The following is a 24,112-nucleotide window of genomic DNA, read 5'->3' as shown; positions in this document are numbered from 1 at the left end:
GCGAAGAGGACTGTTCAAGCTGCTGTTTTTAGCTGTCCCCTTCTTTCACTCTTGAAATTAATTCACAGAAAGGCAAACCAGATTAGAAGAATATGGGTGGCATTTTTAGTCTGTATCCATTTGCCAGTCCCAACTGTAGACTCATTGAGTCAATGCCATTTATGTATGTGTTGGCTCATTCCAGCAGTTATTTCAATGCTTCTGTCCTAATTGGGCCCATGAAATGAGCTTTAGGCCTTTGTCTGCATTGTCAACAGGTCACATAGTGGAGTTTTATGCTGCCATTTTCAGGCTAAAAGTTTGAACAGGATCAGCCTTTGTTACATTATGTGGCCTGTTTTTTTGTCTGCCTCCTTTGACTTTGGGGGCACCATGGGTCAAGAGTAAATTGATACAAAGTACTAAATCACCCTAGAATAAATCACCAGGGACCCTTGGAGTACCCCAGAATAAAGCACAGGGAGCCTATAGTATGCCAGTTAATCAAGCAGGGATGATGATGATGATGATGATGATGATGATGATGATGATGATGATGATGAGGAGGATGCAAGAACATTCAAAATTTGCAAGTGATAAGCACAGTGTCAGAAAAGGCCTTCTTTCCTTCCCTTCGGCACATGAAGGAACACTGTTTCCATCAAACATGGAAATGCCACCTAAAAACAAAGAATGTCACCACATCTACAGTATATAGAATGCCTTAACACATCACTGCAGGCTTAACAGAGTCCTGTTTTCCTCTGGGCACAAACAACTGGAGAAAAGGACAATTATAATGAATGGAAGGCTCATAAGCATTTCCTGTGTCCTTACTCAATCATATACTAACACTCCAGAGCATGTATAACTTGCTTTGAAAAGAGTGAGAGAGCTGAATGGGAGCATAGGTGGTATGCATAGTATCCCCATTTACCCTAATAATCCATTACATTGTTGTAAATGGGGAAGTGATTAGGATGAGACTCTATGGGGACAGGCCAAGATACTTTGCTGCCTGAGGCAAAGAACTAGATGACACACCCTCTTGAGTCTAACGAAGCTGGCTGGGCTATCAGCTGAATCTTCTTTCAACACTCCAGTTCATTAGAGTCTGCATGCTAGTTGCATGTATACCACTCTCATCTTCAATCGAAAAGGAGCTGTTGGAGATTTTGTAAATGTAGCTGTGAGGCATCGTCACACCCACCCCCCGATTGCCTGAAGTGGTTTCTTCAGTTTTCCTAATGGTAGAGCCAACCCTGGCTTTGTCAATCCACTGTATAAGAGGTACTGCCCCCAATGCAGACTGAATTTGCTCAAAGTAAAAATGCCTTTTTCTGAAGAATTGTTATTATTGGTATTTGTGTGGCAATGTATTCAAATTTAGATTACGATATTGCTTTAACAGTCTGGGCTGCCATCCTTATTGAAAATGACAAGCATATGTATTTATGTATTTCTTTAAGCATTCTTTGGAGTTGTTGCATATGTTCCTCTTTGGAGGAAGCATATTTGGCTAAGACCATAACATTTTCTTCTTTTTGTTCCTTATGTTCTTCCCAAATCTCATTGCCAGAACAGGAGTGAGATTAATTTGATGGATAGGGGACCACTTCAGTTAAGTAAATGAATGAACATTTGATTCTCCCCTCCAAGTACAGTTGTTCAAATCACAGCTCAGCTGAAATGCTAAAGATGATGGTATTTCAATTGCAGTTAATTTTTACTAAACAATTTGGACGAAGGAACATATTGGATTTTACAGATCTGAAATATTTCCCACTACAAGCCATTAAATCGTGAATACTTCAGTGGTAGACATGTTGGCCCAGTATACATGTACAGTCACCCCTCCTTTTCTTAGGGGGGGAAAATCCGTTCCAGACTCCCCCCTCTCAATGCAAAAATGGAAATCTGATGATATACAAGTCCTATTAGCTTGAATGGTGGCACGGCTCTGCGAGCACCTTTAGGTGCACGCCCCATTCTAAGTGCCTCCATTTGCCCCTCATGAGTAAGCGAGGGACACACATCTGAAGTCCGCACAAACAGGGGGATGACTGTAATGGTAAATTAAAGAAATGAAACCTGTGACCCTCCAAAAACTGTAGACTTCATCTCACAACATTCTTGATCATTTGCTGTGTTAGCTATGGCTAATGAGAGTGTGTATCTAAGAAAATCTCCAGGGCCAAGGTTCCCCACCTTTGTGATAAACCATGGTTTATGTACATTGTAGTGGGCAGAAGGCAGATTGAGATCTACTGGTGGATCCAATTACATTGTTCAGGCTAGACTGTGGGATGCTGGGCCACAGCCCCACAGCTTACCAGGTCTGCAGTGGCAGACACCAAAACCGTGTGTGTGTGTGTGTGTGTCTGTGGATTAAACTTTAAATAGAGATGGGAACACCTCAGAGGGTAGTGTCATCATTTATTCCCTAGAGGGCTTCACTTCCAGTACTCAGTAGACAAAAAGCCAGAAGACAACCAGATTCTTTAAATCTAAGTACTGTATGGTTTAGCAAATAGCTCCAGTTGGTACAGACTGAAGTTGTAATTAAAACAATAAACAATACAAAGTAGCTCCAGTACACTTTAAGATTACCCATCTTGTAGCTATGGTTAAACTTAATAATACTTATCAAAACTGAACCAGCTTCATAAGTTATAGTTTAAAATTAGCTTGTTTCCACTAATCATAGCTAAGTGTAACTAGAGTTTGTCTGAGTTCAAATATTATAGCATGTTGCAGTTAGTCTAAAATGGAAGGAGAAGCTTCCAGTTTCTTGCAGCTATGTAGGAGTGAGGGAAAGAGAGAAGAATGTAAGCCCAATGTTCTCAAATACTCATTCTCCAAACATTAGCAATTGTCTTATTATACAAAGGCTTGGATTAATTGGTGTGCAAACATTATGAATGTTTGCAGAAACATAAGCCATTTTAAAGAGATGAATCTGGCACAGAATCTTGTGTTGTGGCATAGCCCACTAATAAATACATATGTGTTTAAAGAGGTAAATGCTTATTTTCTACAGGAACCTTGGAGAAAATGACATAAGGTCTGTTCAAGAGGATGCATTTGCCAATCTGAAGAACTTGAAGGAACTGTAAGTAAGGGATCTGTTAGCCTATCCTGTATCTTTGAGCCATTGTTATGACACTCTTCCAGCAGCTATTCCTCCTCCTTCCTACCCCACCTCCCCACCTCCAACTCCCACTATTTGCTCCTTTCCCCTCACCACCCTTACAAGCTATTTTTACAGTAGAACAGATGTCAGAGACTCATCTCACAGTCAGTAATGAGTGAAATTGGATCTTCTCAGCATCTTCTTTCATTGGGTTGCATCTGTGCCCTTATCCATCCCTCTTGAGGAAATCTAGACTCTTGTTCTCTAGTCTTGCAGAGCATTCAGTGACAGACTTAGGTTTTGATGGCAAATCTGCTTCTCCTTTTTTATACCTGCATTTCCAGTACACTGACATTTGAGTAATAGCATGCCTTAAATTTGATCCTTGACACCCACTAAGTTTCAGGTTGGGCAACTATGTACATGCTAAAAGATCTGACACTTCAGCTATGTGAGTGGGTCTTGGGCTGGCACATTGAATAACAAGCATCTCATCTTTAGATGCTTCCCACATTCCAAATTCTGCTTTATGTACTACTAAACTAAACCTAGGTTCTGATTCTGTAGGCAGAAAATCATAGAAACGTATCCATAATCTTATGAATCTGCACCTACCAGGAATAATTTGTTTCCATTATATGTCATATCATTAAATATAGTTTAAGATTATGCCGGTCATCTATGTGGACAGTATTTGGCCACTACCTATATATGTTATATTAGGGATCATTTCTGTGTATAATACTGCGGTAGCCACATTTCTGCATGTAACTTAATTTACACACACAAACATTTAAAGGAAGGAGCTAGTGCCTGCTGATGTCACCCAGGTCCATTTGATTTGGAGATGGATGTTGGACTCAAAATCCTTTTCATTTATAGTTTTTGTATAAAGAAAGTTAAGAACTATTCACAAGCAAAGTTTTTTTTTCCCTGACCCACATATACTGTTTGTGCTTTGTGATAAACAGAAGGCATGAAGGAAAGAAATAACCACCTCTTCTCCAATTTTTCATCTGGTTTTTCATCTGAAGGCAACTCTTACTCACCCTTGGTGACCAGCCAAGAAGAGGTTCTTCTTAAATTTGCTGTGTGGATCCTTTCAATATCTTTCATAGCCATATAGGTTTTAACTTGGCTTTCCAGCTGAAGCAACATCCGATTTGAGTCCTATTAGTTAATACAGCTAGAGTAGATTCATTGAATCAATTGTTGTATGGTAAGTTAACACTTAGGTACATGTTAGATTCAATGGGTCTACTGTAGTCCAGGCTAACAGTTAGATTCAGACCTGTGTCTGCTATAGTGAGAACAGAAACCTGGTCTGCTCTCCACTGTTCACTTGTTTGCTGAGAGCTATAGAATTTGAATTATTTTGGATACTTTGGATCAGTGTATAATGTGTGAAGATGCTCTTTAGGTATCTGTTTATTTCTTTTATGAGTATGTGGATTGCTCAGTGTCTTAGTGAAAAATGTAAATATTTTACCATTGCCATGGTTGGTTTTATAGATGACTATTTGCATTTTGTTTGCTCCCCTCTAGCCACATAAATAGTGAGAGTTTCCTCTGTGATTGTCAGCTCAAATGGTTGCCTCAGTGGTTAACCAAGAAGGAACTGCGACCATTTGTGGAAGCTACCTGTGCCCATCCAGAGTCATTAAAGGGCAAAAGCATTTTCGATGTGGTGCCAGAAAGCTTTGTGTGCGGTAAGTCTTGGCTTTAGCTTGGTAAATTTGAGGTTGCTTTGGAGGGCAGCCCTCATCCATGAATGCATATGTGCTTTGCGGCCAGCTCATTCCTATGTATGCAGTGAAGTGAAGTATCTCCCTTTTGTATGCTCATTGCTCACACACCTCCCTCCCTCCCATCCTTCCTTCCTTCCTGTGTTTATTGATTTATTTGTTTGTTTATTTATTATATGCCTTTTACCTGAGACTGGGCCTTAACTGTGGCTTATGCACTGAGTATTCCTTGCCTAAGAAAACCCTATGAAAAATTCATGGGGTCTCCACAAGTCAACAGGCAACTTGAAGGCATAAACATATGACAAGATTAAAAGCACAGGTGCAGATTGAAACACAAGAAGGTATCATTGAAAAATATAATGTAAACACATTACCATAATAAAATGCATCCAAATTAAAAGTAATGTTAAAAGCACCTATGTAAAAAAAAGTGCACTCCTTTCTCTCCTGGTTACAAACCAGTGGACATTGCTAGTGAGGGCTTGAATTACCTTTAGAGGCCATTGAAACTTGGTGATGGTAGTATGGCTATATCAAATATTACTAAATGGTATGCCTTGCCTTGATGTACCTTAACCCGATATTTCATCCTGAATGAGTTTGCCTGACAAATGACTTCCATCTTTTGTGGAAGATGGGGGATGGAGGGTACCTGGCTGAATGAAACTACGTGTGAAAGAGATCTAGGAGTCCAAGTAGACCACAAGTTGAACGTGAGTCAACAGTGCAATGCGGCAGCTAAAAAAGGCCAATGTAATTTTAGGTTGCATCAATAGAAGTATAGTGTCTAGATCAAGGAAAGTAATAGTGCCACTTTATTCTGCCTTGGTCAGGCCCCACCTGGAATATTGTGTCCAGTTCTGGGCACCACAATTCAAAAAGGATGTTGAGAAACGAGCGTATCCAAAGGAGGGCGACTAAAATGGTGAAGGGCCTGGAAACCATTCCCTTTGAGGAACGACTTAGGGAGCTGGGGATGTTTAGCCTGGAGAAGAGAAGGTTAAGAGGTGATATCATAGCCCTCTTTGAGTATTTGAAGGGATGTCATATTGAGGAGGGAGCAAGCTTGTTTTCTGCTGCTCTAGAGGACAGGACCCGGAATAATGGATGCAAGCTACAGGATAAGAGATTCCACTTCAACATTAGGAGGAATTCCTGACAGTAAGGGCTGTTCGACAGTGGAACACACTCCCTTGGAGTGTAGTAGAGTTTCCTTCCCTGGAAGTCTTTAAATGGAGGCTGGATGGCCATCTGTCGGGGATGCTTTGATTGAGAGTTCATACGTGGCAGGGGGTTGGACTGGATGGCCCTTGTAGTCTCTTCCAACTCTATGATCTTGTCTCATTACTCTTAAGTTTAGCTCATTAGTTTTGGGTGTTCTCATTGCTGCTCTTCTTTCCTTGTTTTTGTTTTATTTGTTACTGCCTTGAAGGCTAAAAGGTAGCGTAGCTAAAAATTATTTCACTCAACCATTCAAGGTTGTTCAGATGTCTCTTCCAATGTTACTTTGGAACTTCTAATGAACATTCTCTGAAAGCACCTTCTTTAGAATGTCAAACCCTTATGAGAAGTCGAAGGGCTTGTGACCTGTGTTGTCCCTATGATTTGCATGAGTACCACTCACCATCTTTTGTTAACTGTAACGTGTAGAGGCTCCAAGCTCCTTAGTTTGTATAATGCAAGGGTGGGGAACTTTAACTTTCCAGAGGTTGGACTGCAACTCCCATCAGCTGTGTCAGCTGTACTCATGGGTGAAGGAATCAGAGGCCCGTTACAGACAGGCATAAAGTACCGCTCTGTGCATACTAGGGTTAGGAAGGGGCATCACTTCCTGATGCCCCTAACCCTACCACGTGCGGAGCGAGTACAAAATGGTGATGCCCTATACACATAGGCGCCTCCATGGTTACGTCACGACCGCGCCGCCGCGAGGGCGCCTGTGGCGCCCTTTCCATGGCCCCGGAAGGAGCTCCGTTTCGGAGCTCCTTGCACCTTTGCGTTGCTGAGCGCAGTCTTTACATGGGTGCGCCAGCGACGCAAAGCAGAAAGGGGCCAAGCGGCCCCTTTCTCCTCCTCCCCGCCACCACCGGGTGTCCTTGGGGCTTCAAGCCCCAAGGACACCCCTTTCCAGGCCGCGGGAATGAGCTTCCCCGCTGCCTGGAAAGAGGCGGATCGGGGCCTCAGGGGCTGCCATTGTGGCAGCTGAGGCCCCGATCTGGCGGGGAAAGGGCCGGTTACAGGCCGCCCCAAACGGGCGGTCTATAACGTGCCTAAGAACATCTGGAGGGGCAAAGGTTTATTTTCTTTATTGTAATGCATACAGGGCCCACTGTGAGGTTTTTTGTTATTTGTTTTTTAAATGAAAGCGTTGTTATGATGTGTGGATTAACTAACATTTTTTTCTTCTGAATAGTCTATTCTAGACTCTTTTCTATCCTGCCAGTTCAGAGAGCCATTATGAACCAACATAGTTCAGAGCTGAACTAAGACAGAACAGCTGCATAAGGCTTTTTTTTAAATCTTTTTAAAAGTTAAAAAGTTCAAAGGTTTAGAGCTGAAGCCAAAGTTATTGTTGCTCAAACTTTCTTCTTCTTAAACAAAATGGGGACTGATTTCCAGGAACTTGCTCTCCCCACCCTTTGTTCAGATTGCTTATGGATATAAAGTTGAAACTAATAATTCATTAGGCATGACTACTTTTGCATAGAGAATAACAGCACTGGGAAGATCCCTCCACTGTTTTGAAGCATAATCCATCATGCTTAGTTGGAGTATGTCCACACCATGCATTGCAATCAGATAGGCACAGATATACAGACACCTGCACAGGATACAGGAACATTTCAGCTGTTTAGAAGATCTCATTCTCCAGCTGGGTATGCATCTTTGTACATGTATTACAGATGATTAGGACAGTCATAGGCCAACAACACCGGCAACACAATACTTCTGTGCAGCATTGCAATTAGAGGTTGAAACCACACCTTGTTTACACTATGAAGTTGGTTGCCCTATGTTGAAAAAAACAATAATGCTTGGGAAAGCAGGCCATGGGTAACGACAGAAACAGGAGGAGTTTTGCTCCCCAAAATCACGAGAAGATATACTATGCTGTATATCAAGAGAAGAGGGCCATAATTACTCCACTGTTCAGCAGTGCAGGCATATTTTTGATGATAGGGCTAGGGGAATTTTTCCATCCTGAAAGCTGAATTGGCTCTGGGAAGCACATTGGGGACCACATGCCAGAAGTGGACACAGCCGCACATCAAACTGGGTGGGAACCAAAAAGTAGGCTTTTATTATTCATGTATTCGTTTAAAATTATGTAATAATGTAATTATGAAGAAAGGAAAACAAAACCAAGAAAATGGAAATGGAAGCACACAATAAAGGCAGAAGTACAATCATGGAATAAAAATCTGTGTATAACCTTCAATAAAACGTACCAACATCCAAAACAAGTTCCAATACAAAATTATCACCTGTCTGTTGCACATTTAAATGCTGACAATGTTGTAAAGTCCTCAGTCTTACTGACTAATAGGAGGTGAGTTTTGGAATGGAGGTCTTTTAGCCGCAAAGAGGGCATGGAAAGACCACACCGCAATTCCCAAACCCAATGGCACAGCCCTCCCATTTATTCATACTGTCTCTTACACCTTACACACACACACACGCACGCACGAGGGAGATATACAGCATAGTAGATGGCCATGAAACAGAAGAAATCTCTTATCTCCAGTCAGCAATCAGAGGTAAGAGATGTTTAAGGGTGAGCAGTGGGCTAGCAAAAGGGGAGAAGTTGATGGTGCCAGAGGCTCCATCCGTGCCTTAGGCGCATTCCAGATGCAGAAAAAGTACGTACTAGGTACGTACTAGGGTTAGGAAAGGGCGTCCTTTCTGGATGCCCTAACCCTAGTACATACCTAGTACGCACAAAAGGACGGCACCCTATACACATGGGCGCCACCATTTTGATGTGGCCTTGTGGCGTCATAACGCGCCGCAAAAAGAACCTGCTTTTTGCAGGTTCTTTTTGCTACGCCAGGGAACTGCGCACTTTTTTCACTGCAGTTCCATGGCACAACAAACACGGGCGCTGGCAGAGCACCCTTTTTGGATGCTCTGTAAAGCGCCTTACACTGTCAGCCCAAGCAATGTCACTTTGAGAAACTCACTGGATCACTAACCATTGTCAGCAGTGCTGTGTCTGGCAGGAGCTGTGGGAACATCACCTAGAAGGAACTTGCAAATCCTTCTCTGGCTGGGAATTGCTGCTTTTGCTTCACTTAGTCAGGGCAGTGCTGCCATAGCTGATCTATGCAGTCTGCTTGCTAGTATTAGGCATTTGTATGTACTTGGAGGTTGGGAATTGGTAGAATATGACCAATTTATTTGCTCCTTCCTTCCTTGTTTGAAAATGATAGTCACTTCACTTTGGGAAAATGGATATAGATATACACATAGATTCCTTGTGTAGACAGTTCCTTTCTACAGAAAAGTTCTATTATATTGAAGTGCTTGGGAACTTTCTAGCTCATAGCAACATTTTTTTTTCATAGTAATCCACCAATTGCAGTCCCTCTCCTATAAAACATGGTAGATATGAGCTTGTCAGTGAAACCTGGAATTACACAAACTGTATATGTTTACTGTTTCTTCTGAGCCAGCTAATGAAAATAATATCTCACTCATAGTCTTCCTCTGGCTGTATAGTACCAGACTTTTGACATGAGTTCCTTGCTTGCACACAGAAAACTAATGTGGCAGGGAAAAGGCTAAGGGAAAACATTATATATATATATATATATATATATATATATATAGAGAGAGAGAGAGAGAGAGAGAGAGAGAGTTTTCCATCTGCCTCCCCCGCATAGTAGAGTCTGTCTACAAGTCTTGCAACTCAGGGAGAAACAGTCATGTGTTTTGTACTTGTGCTTTCTCCATGCCTTGAATTGGTTTCCCATCTTTTATATATTCGCATCCAAAACACTTTTGCCAAGATCCTGTTACACTGCTAGTGCACCAGCTACTTTTTCTTCAGTGCCCTAGACATATCCTTGCAGTCAGTCAGTGGACAGGGGCAGAGCTGTACCTGGGAGATGTCCAGCAGCCATTGTATAACTGGGAGAAAGGTGCTGGACATGGAGCTACTGAATAAGCCTTGTACAATGCTCACCCAATAGCCTACGCTGATGTAACAGAGAGCTATATCACAAACCAACAGCAACAGGATTCTGGCCTAACTCTTGAAATCTACATGAGATTTGGCAGCAGTATTTTGAATTTCTCTTTTCCATTGCTACAGCTGCATTATTTGGGGTGAAGGGTGGCGGCATGCAGAATGTGTAACACAGTGGTTCTCAAACAGTGGGGCGGGACTTATGGAAGAGGGTCGCAAGAGTTGCTCAAGGGGGTGGAACGTGAAACGTAGAGGCCTTGATTCCTTCTCCTCCTCCACATTCCAAATCATTTTTATGTGTTAAATTTACATGTGTTACATTCAAAATTGAATTTACTTAAATAAAACTGTTCCAATTTGAACAATGTTATTTTCTTATTATGTTAAATGCTTAATGTTAAAATATGAATATACATGAGTGAATGAAAGCATGTGCACTTAACAAAATATTTTTGTTCCTATATGATGTCGAGTGGAAGGGGCATGACATCTGCAGATAGAGGGATCACAAGGGTAAATGGTATCACAAGGGCAAAAGGTTTGAGAACCACTGGTGTATCATGAAAAGCAGACTAATATGACTAATAAATTGAACTACTTGGAACTCCGCTAAACCAAATACGTTTTGGTTTTGGGGCCCTAAGAGTGGAAGCCTTTGCCTTGGAAGAAAGGCAAGCAGGTCCATTTGCTTTTCCTTTCAGTGCCCTTGTGCCAGGATACTACCCTGCCTGTCTGCAGTTGTCATTGGTGACATTAATTGCAACAGTTGCTGTAACTTCGAACAAATTAATAATGTCAGTTTGTGATAGCAACAGTTGAAGACATCTTATAATGACCAGCCAGCACAAGATTCTTTCTCATGTTGTGTGTTCTGCCTATTGCTGAGTAGATTCATTTGTCCAAACAGATTTGAACAAGATGGATGGGCAGTAACATGTTCTGCAAACCGAAGCATTTTTACAGTTGACAGTTATAGTAAAATGCTGAGGATGGAGAGTGAGAATTCAACTTCTTTATGGGAGAAATGGTGTTACTATATTTGAAATTGAAGGTCCAGGACAAGGTGGGGTGCAGCTGCTCATAGCTGTGGTCAACAGGAGTGCTCATGACCACTCAACCTTTTTAAAATGTAAAATGTTGGGTTGTGTTTTTTTCCAGAGGATTTTCCAAAGCCGAAGATCATTGTGGAACCAGAAACTACAATGGCTGTCCTTGGCAAGGACATTCGCTTCACCTGTTCAGCTGCTAGTAGCAGCAGTTCCCCCATGACCTTTGCCTGGAAGAAAGACAATGAAATTCTGCACCATGCTGAGATGGAGAACTTTGCTCACGTTCGGGCCAGTGATGGTGTGGTAATAGAGTACACCACCATCCTTCACCTGCGCCACGTCACTTTCTCCCATGAGGGCCGCTACCAGTGCATCATTACCAACCATTTTGGTTCCACCTATTCTCACAAAGCTCATCTTACTGTCAATGGTGAGTCTACAAAAGCTTCATAGCCAGGGCTGGGAACCGCCCTACATTAGGAACTAACATTTTCATGCCTCCCCTTTCAATATCTCTACCACTTAGATGGCACCTTTCCAATTTTCAGTTTTCAATCACTGTGCCAAAAAGGGGAAAGAACTGCAAATGGGGCAAGCAACCATTTTGGTCATTCTCAAGTGAACATGTCTGAAGAGCAGGTCTTTCTAGGGTCACCATAAATCAGAATTAGCTTGAGGGCATATAACAAAACCAACAAAAACATTATGTATTTATATGCACAAATAAATCTATTTATATCTATAGAGCTTTATATATAATTATGTATTTTATAAAACTGTATTTTATAATTATATTTTAATTATGTAGTTTATAATTATTTTATATAAATAAGCCTATATTTTATATAAAATAAATTTATATAAATATAAAAGTATGAATGATTTGTGCCACTTTCCGTTCCTTCTCCCTTTTGTCCATATGTTTATCTAATAGTGTCACCATCCTATATTAATCAAATTAATTTAAATATATTCCCTTTAGAAGGCCTTGTATTTCATTTTTAATTGTTTAATTTCACAAGAAAGACATCTTTACAAATGTAGGTTTTATGAGACCTGTTGTACCTAACATGAACAGCAAAAGAAAACTGTGATGACAAAAACAAGAGCACCAACTGAATAATAATGGTTCATCCATTGTTGGATGGAGGTGTCAGTGTCAAAGCAGTCTTTTACTTCCATCCATAAGATTGGCAAGTTGCTAGGTGCAGATGAGGTATAGGCAAGATCTGGTCTGGCACATGGTGCTGGACTGCAGTTCCCATTGTCCCTAACTAGCCAGTATAGTCAATGATCAGGGATCCACAGAAATCACAGTCAAGCAAGTCAGGAGGGATACAAGTTACTGGTCTCTGCCTCCTTATTATTTAAAGGCTCACTGCTGTAATTTCTACAGTTCTATTGTTTTCTCATTTTCGATAGTTTGTGTGCTGTTTTCAGAATGTGACAAAAATAAACCATATTAAGATGGAGTGCAAGTGCATGAAAAAATCTGAAATTTGGAGGGCCACCACTAGCATAGGGCCTTGTGGTTGCAAAGAAAAGGATCATGCATCCATTGCGCCTTACAAACATGACCACTCTTCTTGATAAGTCTTCATTTTAATTCTCCATTTTTGTCCTTTCCAGTGTTGCCCTCCTTCCTGAAAACTCCCCATGACATTGCAGCCCGGACGGGAACGACAGCCCGGCTTGAGTGTGCTGCTGGTGGTCACCCCATTCCACAAATTGCTTGGCAGAAAGATGGAGGTACTGACTTCCCTGCAGCTCGTGAACGCCGGATGCACGTCATGCCTGATGATGATGTCTTCTTTATCACAGATGTCAAGATAGAAGACATGGGCATTTACAGCTGCACGGCTCAGAATTCTGCTGGTTCTGTGTCAGCAAATGCTACTTTAACAGTGCTAGGTAAGAAAATTTGCCTCCTTTAAAAGGCACTGTAGGACCTTTCTCACTACAGTCATAGTGCTATAATTCCACTGTAAATGCATGACTCCATTCTACGGAATCCTGTAGTTTGCAGTTTTGTGAGGCACAAGAGGAACTCTCTGGCTCCGGATGATAAATATCCCTGCCTAAACTGAAAATCAAGATTCCACAGGATAAAACCTTTAACATATACAGCTATAGCATTATGAATCTGCTGTAACTGCCATAGCTGTGTCCTATGGAATCTAAGGTTTATAGTATCATAGAATCGTAGAGTTGGAAGAGACCGCAAGGGCCATCCAGTCCAACCCCTTGCCATGCAGGAAATCTAAATCAAAGCATCCCCGACAAATGGCCATCCAGCCTCTGTTTGAAGACCTCTAAGTAAGGAGACTCCCCTACACTCCAAGGGAGTTTGTTCCTCTGTCGAACAGCCCTTACTGTCGGGAAGTTCCTCCTAATGTTGAGGTGGAATCTCTTTTCCTGCAGTTTGCATCCATTGTTCCACGTTTTAGTCTCTGAAGCAGCAGAAAACAAGCTTGCTCCTTCCTCAACATGACATCCCTTCAAATATTTAAACAGGGCTATCATATCACCTCTTAACCCTCTCTTCTCCGGGCTAAACATCCCCAGCTCCCTAAGTCGTTCCTCATAGGGCATGGTTTCCAGACCCTTCACCATTTTAGTCACCCTCCCTTGGACACGCTCCAGTTTCTCAATGTCCTTTTGGAATTGTGCCCAGAATTGGACACAGTATTCCAGATGAGGCCTGACCAAAGCAGAATAGAGTGGCACTATTACTTCCCTTGATCTAGACACTATACTTCTATTGATGCAGCCTAAAATCACATTGGCCTTGTTAGCTGCCACATTGCACTGTTGACTCATGTTCAACTTGTGGTCTGCTTGGACTCATAGATCCCTTTCACACATAGTTTCATTCAGCCATGTAGGTGGTGATAGAAGCGGTGGGGTAAAATGGCTGCAGGTGGTGTGATTATGCAGAGTTGTGTGGCAGTGAATGCTATTTCTGTCAAAAAAAAAAAAAAAAGGCTACCTCGCCTCCTGAGTTACTCAAGAGCCTGGCATGACATAAGTGACCCATAAGCTGAACCTCAGAACCCCACTGGCTGTGATATCAAAAAGACCAAGATTTTTTCATCAATATCATCAAATGTCTGTAGGCTGACATGTCTTTTTGGATCCTTGCAGAGACTCCAAGCTTAATTCACCCACTGGAAGATCGTGTTGTATCTGTTGGGGAAACTGTGGTTCTGCAGTGCAAAGCAACAGGAAGCCCACCTCCACGCATCAACTGGCTGAAGGGTGACCACTCTCTAATGGTCACTGACAGGCATCACTTTACTCCAGGCAACCAGCTGCTTATTGTCCGGAATGTTGTATTGGAAGATGCTGGGAAATACACTTGTGAAATCTCAAACACTGTTGGGACAGAACGGGCCCATAGCCAAGTTAGTGTTCTGCCTTCACTTGCCTGTCGAAAGGATGGAACCACAGTTGGGATCATCATTATCGCTGTAGTATGTAGCATCGTGTTGACCTCTTTGGTTTGGGTGTGTATAATTTATCAAACGAGAAAGAAGAGTGAAGAATACAGTGTCACAAACACAGGCAAGTCCACAATCTCTCTCTCTTTCTTTGTCTGTCTGTCTGTCTGTCTCTGGCATAATTCTCTACAAGCATGGCCAAGATTTTGCATTGTGTGTACAGAGCATAACGCTCTGAACATGCAGGTCCATATCACTCTCTCCTCAAAGCAGCTGTGTAGCCTCTGCCCTGGGCTCACTGGCTGTGGGAAGAGGGGAGAGATTCAGACACTGCCCATCTTGGCTAGAAGAAGTGTGTGAGTGGACTTTATTTCTCTTCTTGGCTGCAGTTACAGCTGAGACAGGCTGTTTTATGATTACTTGACAGATGGAAGGAAGAGGTTTTGGATGGTGTGCAAGGGGGTAGTGAGCAGCTCCTTATGTAGCATCCAGAAGAAGACATAAACACATGTAACTCCAAAGGGATCTTGCAGTATCTTAGAGACTAACTGAAAGATAGATGTTGATAGCATGAGTTTTCGTAGACTTGACCCTTCTTCTTCATATACATCTACGAAATTCTAGGAAAGCTCACGCTACCAACTTGTATCTTTCAGTTTGTCTCAAAGGAGCTGCAAGATCTCTTTCCATACTGATTTTTCAGCCTAACACGGCTATGTCTTTGAATTCTAACATATAACTCTAAGTTATACATGTATACCACACCAACAGGATGCCAGCCACACAACTGTTGGAAGATCCGAGCTATCAGCATTTATAATACAAAAAGACAGGCTAACCTTTCCTCCTCCCCACCTAGAAATTAGTGGATGTAACAGTTTTTTGCTTAAGGGCAATTATGGCCTAAATCCCCCCTTTTTTTACTCTTCACTGGAGTTGAGCCACTGAATCAGTTGAATTAATGTACAGTACATGTTCTCACCATTCAGCACTTGATTCAATAGGTCTATTCCAGTTGGGACTAACCAACAGGATTCCAGCCAGTATTCCCAGTCCCAATCAACCTCATGTTCCCAAGGAATTCTACACATCCTATACAAGGATTGGCCATAGCCCCTTATTGCACCAGTTTTGAATCAACAGCCATTGTCCTAAACACTCTTGGGAGCCTTATCATCTGACTGAGAAAGCCAATTCTGTTAACACTTATCTTCTCAGGAATTCAGCTATCTTCCTGCTTTGGGACAAACTGTAAGCAAAACATTGCTCAGGGCCCTGCCTGTAATATTGTCTTTTCCACCAAAACAGAATAATCTTTCCTTACTGTAGTAAAATTCAATGTCCCAGTAGTTTGAATATAATCAATGCTAAAAATGTGGTGCCTGCTGTAACCAGGCAGGGCTGGGCTAGCACCTGAAGGGAAGTCCTACTTCTTGATTTCCTTCTTGCTGTGGGTTGTATGCACTCTCACCTCCAGTTCTGCATCTACCCGGTTTCCCTGTTGCCCAAATTGCTGCATGAGGTGAAGAGGAAACAAGCTGTATGCATTCTTTAGAATTAATACAGTGACAGTAGCTCAGTGAATTTATATACTGCTTTGCCACCTCTTTTTCTTCAGTATGTTTCTTCAAATACCCAAAAGGCAGCTTCTGTGTAACAGTCTTGAGACGTAGGCCAGAGAGAAGGCATGTGAGGCCTCCACATATTGTTGGATTTTAGCTCCCAGAATCCTTCAGCATTTGCCAAGCCAAATGGGATTTCTGGGAGTTGGAGTCTAATAACATCTGGAGCATCCCTTCCCAGTTCAAACCATCAAATGCTTTTAGAATTGCTGGGAGCAAAAAAGTTATTTAAAAAGTGATTTGTGTAACACCAGAGTATCAGATACATGTGTTACTAGGAACCTGGATCTGAAACCATAATATTCTCTCTGTGAAGGAAAGGGACTCTGTATAAACTAATGCCTAAGAATGGGCAAGCTTTCATTCAGAGATCCAAGAGCAAAGTAACAGTTTTGCTTTATGTATCTCACATGCATTAATGGTTAGCCCCCTGAAAAGGCCATCCAAGCTGATTCCATCTTGGATTTTAGCAAATGCTCAAGCTGTACTGTGGTTTGTATTCTTCTTTGGTTTCAGCACCATACTTGTATCATGACTCTTCATCTTTCCCCTCCTTTCCTGTCTTTTCAGATGAGACCATCGTACCACCAGATGTGCCAAGCTATCTGTCCTCTCAAGGAACACTGTCAGAACGACAAGAAGCGGTGGTCAGAGTGGAAAGTGGCCAACAGCCCAATGGGCACCTACAGAGTAATGGTATGGCTGAGGGGGGGAAACCCTCTGGTGTCACTTTTACTTCTGTTGAGAAACCTATCATGCATTTAGCAAAATCACATGATGAGAGTGCTTTTGTACTGTACAGCATAAGATAAAGGTTGGCAAGTAATTTTTTAAAAATATTGTTCCATGCCATAAACTTCTCTGCATGTAGAGAACTTGCTGCATGTCAAAGGTAGAACTAGCTTTAGAATATTTCTTTCTAAACTGCTGGTTTCCTACATATGCAGAATTCTTGTTGCTTTTCAATGAAAAAAACATATTACCAGAAAAAAAGAGCATGTGGATGTCTGAAATAGTATAGGCCTTGAAGGAGTCCATCGTGTACTTTTTCTGAATGTGTAAATCATCTTGAAGATATCAATAACTAAACCATGGCTTCCTGAGCAGATGTTGGCTCACTACACTAAGTCTAACCACGTACGCATGGAGTCTTCACAGATATTCCAGGGCTAAAGATGTCATTGTTTCCAAAGCCTGAAATGGCCATTCTGGAAGCCATCAGCTTTAGAAAATGCTGGTGGAACCTAGGGATGAAAAAAATCAATTTCACTGAAACATTTGGAGACCAGACCAGATTGGTGGCATGTCAAGTCTTTTAAAATTTACTTGGTCTTGGAGTTCTCATAACTATGTACACTTGCTTGAGAAGTCTCTGGTACCTTAAAAGCTAACAAGCTCTATTTGGTATGAGCTTTTCTGGATTTCAGCCCACTTTACCAGTTGCATGGAATGCAGGTGATATAGCCCTATACACATGTGGGAATACAGGAGTTGGGGTTGAGAACAGAAAGTACCAGCAATTAAAAGCTTATGCCAAATAAAACATGCTAATCTTTAGGGTGCTGTGGGATGCTTTGTTATTTTTGCTTCAACAAACTAACTTGAGTATGCTCCCCCCACCCCAACTCCACTTGCTATATAATTTAATTGCACATAGTAGCTGCAATATTCTGAAAAATATCTCAGTCTAGGAAGAAGTTGAACACATATGCTGAAGCTGGCTTCTATATGTACAGACAACGTGTCTGGAAATATGTATTGCATCCTAATCTCTGTACTGCCATGCCAGATACTATTAGGGAGGTTTTCTATTTGTATTCTGGTTCCATAGGATCAGAGGATGCTCTTTATACCAAATCAGACCATTGATGCGTCTGGCTCAGTAATACCTACACTGAGCAGCGCCTCTCCAAGGTTTTAGAAAGGTGTCTAAGACTCCAGGCCCTGTCTGGAGATGCTGGGACCTGAAGCTGGGACATGCTACACACAATGCAGGTGCCCTGTCACTAAGTTCAATCCTTCCCTAACCATTAGATTATCTTTGTGGAAAGGGACCTATCTTTCAATTTCCTCTTCCAGGCTTCAAAGCCAAATATTTGTGCCAGATGATGTCTGGTCCTGTTGCTTATATTTTTTGCAACTCTTTCTGCTCCCTCCATCCAGAGGAAAGGCCCTTGAATCTTCCAACTGCCAAGATCCTTATCCCACAATTTGTATTGTACATTTGTGTGGATTTTAATTCTATGCCTCTTCTGGACCCAGTGTTGGTTGAATAACACAGTGCACAAGTTTGGGGCTTTAAAAAAATAAATATATCTGTTCTTACGGGTGGAAACTGCACCTTGCAGCATCAGACCTGAGAATAGCTTTTTAAAGGAATCCAAATTTTCTCCTTGGCCCATGGAAGATAAATATATAGTTCATGGAGGCAAACAAGACATGTTGCTGCATCTTTGATTCTGATGGATCCACAATTGTATTGTTTTCTGTCCTCTTTCTTCCCTAAAATAAAAAGACAAGACTATCCCAGAGTCTCAAAAAAGTGACCTTTCTGGACTAAATTTTCCCAAATTTGCCCAACTGGTATTACCACTGGTCAACTCAGGAGCTGTAGTTAATAAAAATACAACCTTTCCAAGCTCTGGAAACTTTCTGCTTCTATCCCGAGTCACTCTATGCATGGAGGGAAAAAAAACCCAAACAAAATGGGAGACAAAAAATGTGGATGGCAAATCACCTAGTAAACTGACCCATAATTTGAATATCTCATATACAGTGGTGCCTCGGGTTACGAAATTAATTCGTTCCGCGGCTAATTTCGTAACCCGAAAAACCTTCGTAACCCGAATTGCCATAGGCGCTAATGGGGAAAAAAGCCCATTTAAACAGCGCCGGCATTTTTTCGTAACCCGAAAAAACGTTCGTAACCCGAAACAATAAATCCCTATGGGATTTTTTCGTATCCCGAAAAATTCGTAAGCTGGGTAATTCGTATCCCGAGGTACCACTGTAGTGGCTTCCTTATCTGTGTAGATCTGCAGACTGATACATATTATACGTTTCTGTTTCAGGAGTTTGCCAGACTGATAGAGGGAGGGATCCAGAGGCTGATGCTCATCCTGTTGTTTACCGGCAGCCAAAGCTATGCTTAGGATATAATAAAGAGTCTTGGAAAGGAGAAGATCTAGCTGACAGGATGCGTGTTCCAGATAGAACTGGTACAGAACTTTTTTTTTCATGCAAACTACCTACAAACCAGGGATAGCCTTTAAAATGTTTCAGTCATGCACATAATTTTTGGACCACTTCTGCTTCATAAATAGCATTAAACTAATGGTTCTGGAAAGCAGCTGTTTATTAGTGCAGAAAAAATGGGGTGGAAATCTAGAGGGATAAATCAATTAGGGAAAATCTGTTGGGCAGGCCCCACAAAAATGAAACGACGGGATGCCAGGGTATACTCCATGCTTATCTGAGATTGTGATCCAGAATGGTTCAATAAGTACAGCATTTAATTTGTAATTTGCTTTTGAGATGCACAAACCTTCACCCATCAGCAGCCATGCTTCTTCTGGATGTGTTGAACTTCAAATCATATCCCACTCCAACATAACTAGGGGCTGTGGTGGCTGGAGATAATTAGATTTGTAGTCCAGCATATATAAAGGGTACCAGATTGGCAAAAATAGTCAAAGAACAATTCCCAAACTTGCAGTCCACACCAAGAAACAGTTATCTGCTCAACTAATAGCTTAAAATACTATTACAGACAAACTCAGAATGTGAACATTACAGTTAAAACTGCTGTTTGGTAGAGATTTGGATCTTCTCTCAACTGTTGCAAATGACAGAAGAAGGCTAGGATTTAAAGTATAGAAGCTGCAGGCAGGAGACACAGTTCTTAAAACATCTCCTGTTTATCATTCCCTCCTTTTGCTCGCTCCTGTTTTGCACATGCATATCTACATTTTACCATGGGGGAAAAGAGAATGCAGGAAAAGAGCTGCTATCCATTGCTGCATTTCTGCTTCAAATCATAGCCTTCCTCCGCCATTTTCAGCAAAACCAGCAGAGAAACAAGCTCCTAAATCTTTGCTGACCATCTTTCATCCTGTTGAGTTCTCTGTTAGTTGTTCTTAATATCTGTTACGATGATATGTTAAGCCCCTAAATCATGCCTTGTGAGAAGCTGAATTCTGTGGCCTATACAGTGGTACCTCGGGATACGAAATACCCAGGTTACGAAATTTTCGGGATACGAAAAAATCCCATTGGAAATCATTGTTCCGGGTTACGAATGTTTTTTCGGGTTACGAAGAAAATTTTTGGTGCTTTTTGGCGCTTTTTCGCACGAAACGCGGCTTTTCCCCATTAGCGCCTATGGCAATTCGGCTTACGAAGGCTTTTCGGGTTACGAAAGCGGCCGCGGAACGAATTACTTTCGTAACCCGAGGCACCACTGTACAACATATGGTTTGTTTTTCACATTTTTGCCTCCACTAGCTATATGGAATGACATGGAAATATTTAGAGCGCTATAGCCTCAGCTTTGATTAGTGAGAATGTTATCTAAAACCTCTTCCACATTTTGGTACTTTCCTGGACCTCGAGCACACTGCCATGAGGGCTATAAACTTGCTGTTTAAAATAAAATTGCAGATTCTCAGGACCATATTCTGTGGCTTTTCAATGTTCTCATAGAATCACAACATGTGCAGCCCCACCTCTAATGAAGAATGGAAGGAGCACCCTAAATGGAATAAAACAATGGGATTGATGAAGCCTGTGTTGTCTATTCTATCTCAACATAGTTACCCCAAATCTTAAATCTTGTTTTCTTTCTCCCTGCCCCCTCCAGGCTACAGCTTACCAGCTGTCTACACAAATTGCAGCGGGAGCACAGACAGCATGAGCGTCACCATTTTCCCCAAGGACCTGGATTATTACCCTCTGCCTGCAGAACCAGTGCCTCTAAATGCTTCCAGTAGCAAAGAGTCCAGCAGGTGTGATAGTATACCTGTGGCTAATTGTCAAAGTCCTGCAAAGTGTAACATGACTACAACTACCAGGAACTCCTACATTGGTGATAGCATGTATCCCAGTAATCATGACAGGATGCCCGTTGCAAACTCCAGCAAGCCACCTCACATGGACAGCAAAGGTGCGTTTGTGTTTTCTCTCTCTAAGTTGACCAAGCTATGATCTGTCTCCAGCTCTACATTAAAACCCACCTTAAAAGCCAGGCAGCTGCACCAAGCAGAGGAGTTCTGTGATGCTGGCAAGCAGGGCACTGAACGATGACAGGTGCCATGGTACAATGAGCAGAGATGGGACTTCATGGGGTCCTCTCACAATTACTTGACACAGTACCACTCATTCACGGGAGGGGCCTGGAATTGCCACCCTTCAGTGCCCTACTGACCAGTAGGTGGGTTTTACATGGCATTTGTGATTGTGACAAAGGCGCCACGGTTGTAACATGAATAGCAAAATTTAGAAGATTCTAGATTATGGTATCGTAAATACTGAGCATAGATAAAACATGAGCATGTAGTTTTTAATATTTTCTGAAAAGCATCTACAGCTCTCATGTCGTTTCGCATATAATACACAGAAGTGCTAGTGGTTATTATGTGAACATTATCTGAAGCCTCTCTTTACACATAGACACATATGAAGAGATGACATAATAGCAAAGTTGGTTGTTGTTAGTTTTTTTAATTTAATGCTTTCTCTAAAACTCTCCTGTTGGATTTTCCTTTCAGGTTCTTTGCAGCCTTTGGGAAAATCTTCTGAGCCTCGTGGCCTCTTGTTGCCTCCTGAGGGGTCAATGGGGCCCCTGAAAGGAACACCTGAACTATCTCAGACTTTAGCAGAGGAAGCAGAAGCTAAACAAAGGCTTCTCCCCAACGGACACTTACCAAGATCACGTGACTCTTTTCACGAGTCTGGCCACTGAAAATATCACAATGGACTGAGGAAAATGCTGTGTGCAAATTGAATGGAACATTATATAGCGATCGACAGAATTTCTTTGCACGGAACTGTCTAGGCTACTTCTACCTCAAGTTCTGAACGGATGGCTTGTCAAAGGAAAATGAAAACATAGTGAGGTATAGGAAGCAAGCTTACGTGGGGGAACAAAGGCTTGTCTAAATGGTGCCCACTTGTACATAATAGTTTTTAAACTTAATTGAGAAGTATTTGTGGCTCACACATTGGTTTGCATATAAAGCACAGAAATGCAAAGGGTTATTGTGTAAAGTGAACAGAAAAGTATTTGATAACAAATATGTACATAAGAGTTTTCATATATGTAAATCTATATATATATATATATTATATATATATATAAAACTTCTAACAGAGGCTATTTTATTCCTTGGTGCATGACTGAACTGAGTGAAATTATGCAATGTTGACAGTTATACATCATTTTCTTGCTATAAGGTGGTTGCTAGGGTTTTGTTTTAACACACACACACACAGTAAGTATTTTGGTGCCTTAGGTAGAATGCCAAAAACAGGCCCATATTGTTTAAATAGAAATTACTGTACTCTTGACATTTTCCTTTTAATAGCAAATCACACTCTCTCAGCCTCAGAGGAAGGCAGTGGCAAACACTCTTGAACAAATCTTAACAAGAAAACTCCGATAGGTTTGCCTTACCGTCATCATAAGTCAGAAATGTCTTGAAGGCACACAACAGCAGCTAAATTGTTGTTAGCTTCATTTTCTCCTCAGAAATGCTATATATAGAGCACAATCCTAACACAGTGGTTTCCAAACTTTGGTCTTTTGGACTTCAGCTCCCAGAAACCCCTGCCACCTTGCATTTCCATTTAAATTAGAACCATTCATCGCACTAGGCAATGAAGTTTGCCTCCCCTCAGAATACCATTACGTTGCTATGTGTACTTCAGAAAGAAGCAAAAGAAAGGCTATTATTGATTGGCAAGCTCTTCTTAATTTGCTGAAACTTCTTCCTGTTTTTTATGGCATCTTAACACTCTATGGAGATTTTTAAATTATGTTGCTAATACCTAGGTTACTTCCTCACACGATATTCCCCCAGAGATGTTACTTTTCATTCTCAGAGTCCAGAATCTTAGTGAGTTTTCTGCTTGAATTTTAAGAAACCTCTCTGAAATATGAAAAGTCTTTTGATTCATCTTCTTCTGAGCAAATTGGGGGGGGGGGGTTAATAAAAAGATGAAACAAAAAAACTATTTTTTTTTATTAATTTTTTAAAAAAAAAATACTGCTATTGGGAGCAAAGAATTATCAGTAACCTAAGCACTCTTACAATGCAAAAAAATGCAATGTGAACACACACAGGAAAAACCTAAAATATTAGTATAGTATAGAGCATTTTATTTATAACTTCTGCTGCTTCTCTTAAATGTTTCGAGTTGTGCATTGAAAAATTTCATTTCCTTCATAATTGTTTGTAGTTCAGGCTCTTCTAAACAGAAAGCTGTTGAATTTAGGTTTTGACTTGGGCCAGCAAGGCCAGAATGGTGCATTTCATGCTTCCCTCTCTCCCTCTGTTTTTTAAAACACACAACCCTGACTTAAAGGCCAGTTTCAGAGAAGCCAAGGTAGGAAGTAAAGAAATTTTAGCTTAGGGCTGTATGAGGAAGAGCTTGTTTATAGAGATCCAAGGCCCCAGTTCATGAAGCCCTGTAGTCTGGGGTTCTGACTAGCCCTCAACGCCTGTGGAAGCCTTTAGTTGACCATGCTTTTCATTCTTTATGAGGCAAGAATGTTTCGATACCCCAGTCTGTCTGAACACTTCTGCACACAAAATAGGCGGCATGAGGCCAGATTAGCACACAGAGTTACTCCTTGTCTCTGGAGTATGTTCTTCTCATCATCAGTACCCTTGTAGTGCACTTGCATAGGAAACAGCCTATTGTTGGGTGGCCTACCATCATCTGGGGAGGTCTTAC

The 24,112-nt window shown here is 41.5% G+C and overlaps 1 protein-coding gene across 2 annotated transcripts in view; it reads left to right on the top strand.

Moving 5' to 3' along the window:
• LRIG1 (leucine rich repeats and immunoglobulin like domains 1) overlaps positions 1–23,378 on the top strand; it is a 158,855-nt gene extending 135,477 nt beyond the window's left edge. The window contains exons 11-19 of one of the 2 annotated variants that reach the window (XM_042451929.1): positions 3,020–3,091; positions 4,658–4,821; positions 11,207–11,527; positions 12,727–13,008; positions 14,242–14,661; positions 16,730–16,855; positions 19,231–19,377; positions 21,018–21,320; positions 21,925–23,378. In XM_042451929.1, the coding sequence (XP_042307863.1) occupies positions 3,020–3,091; positions 4,658–4,821; positions 11,207–11,527; positions 12,727–13,008; positions 14,242–14,661; positions 16,730–16,855; positions 19,231–19,377; positions 21,018–21,320; positions 21,925–22,118 (2,029 nt within the window). In that variant the 3' untranslated portion in view covers positions 22,119–23,378. The remainder of the gene's footprint in view (positions 1–3,019; positions 3,092–4,657; positions 4,822–11,206; positions 11,528–12,726; positions 13,009–14,241; positions 14,662–16,729; positions 16,856–19,230; positions 19,378–21,017; positions 21,321–21,924) is intronic. The other variant, XM_042451930.1, reaches the window with a different exon arrangement.
• Positions 23,379–24,112: the final 734 nt, after the last annotated feature.

This window comes from Sceloporus undulatus, chromosome 2, assembly GCF_019175285.1.
Source record: "Sceloporus undulatus isolate JIND9_A2432 ecotype Alabama chromosome 2, SceUnd_v1.1, whole genome shotgun sequence".
Taxonomy (NCBI): Eukaryota; Metazoa; Chordata; class Lepidosauria; order Squamata; family Phrynosomatidae; genus Sceloporus; species Sceloporus undulatus.
Note: the sequence above shows the minus strand (reverse complement) of the source record. Positions and strands in the feature narration are given on the sequence as shown.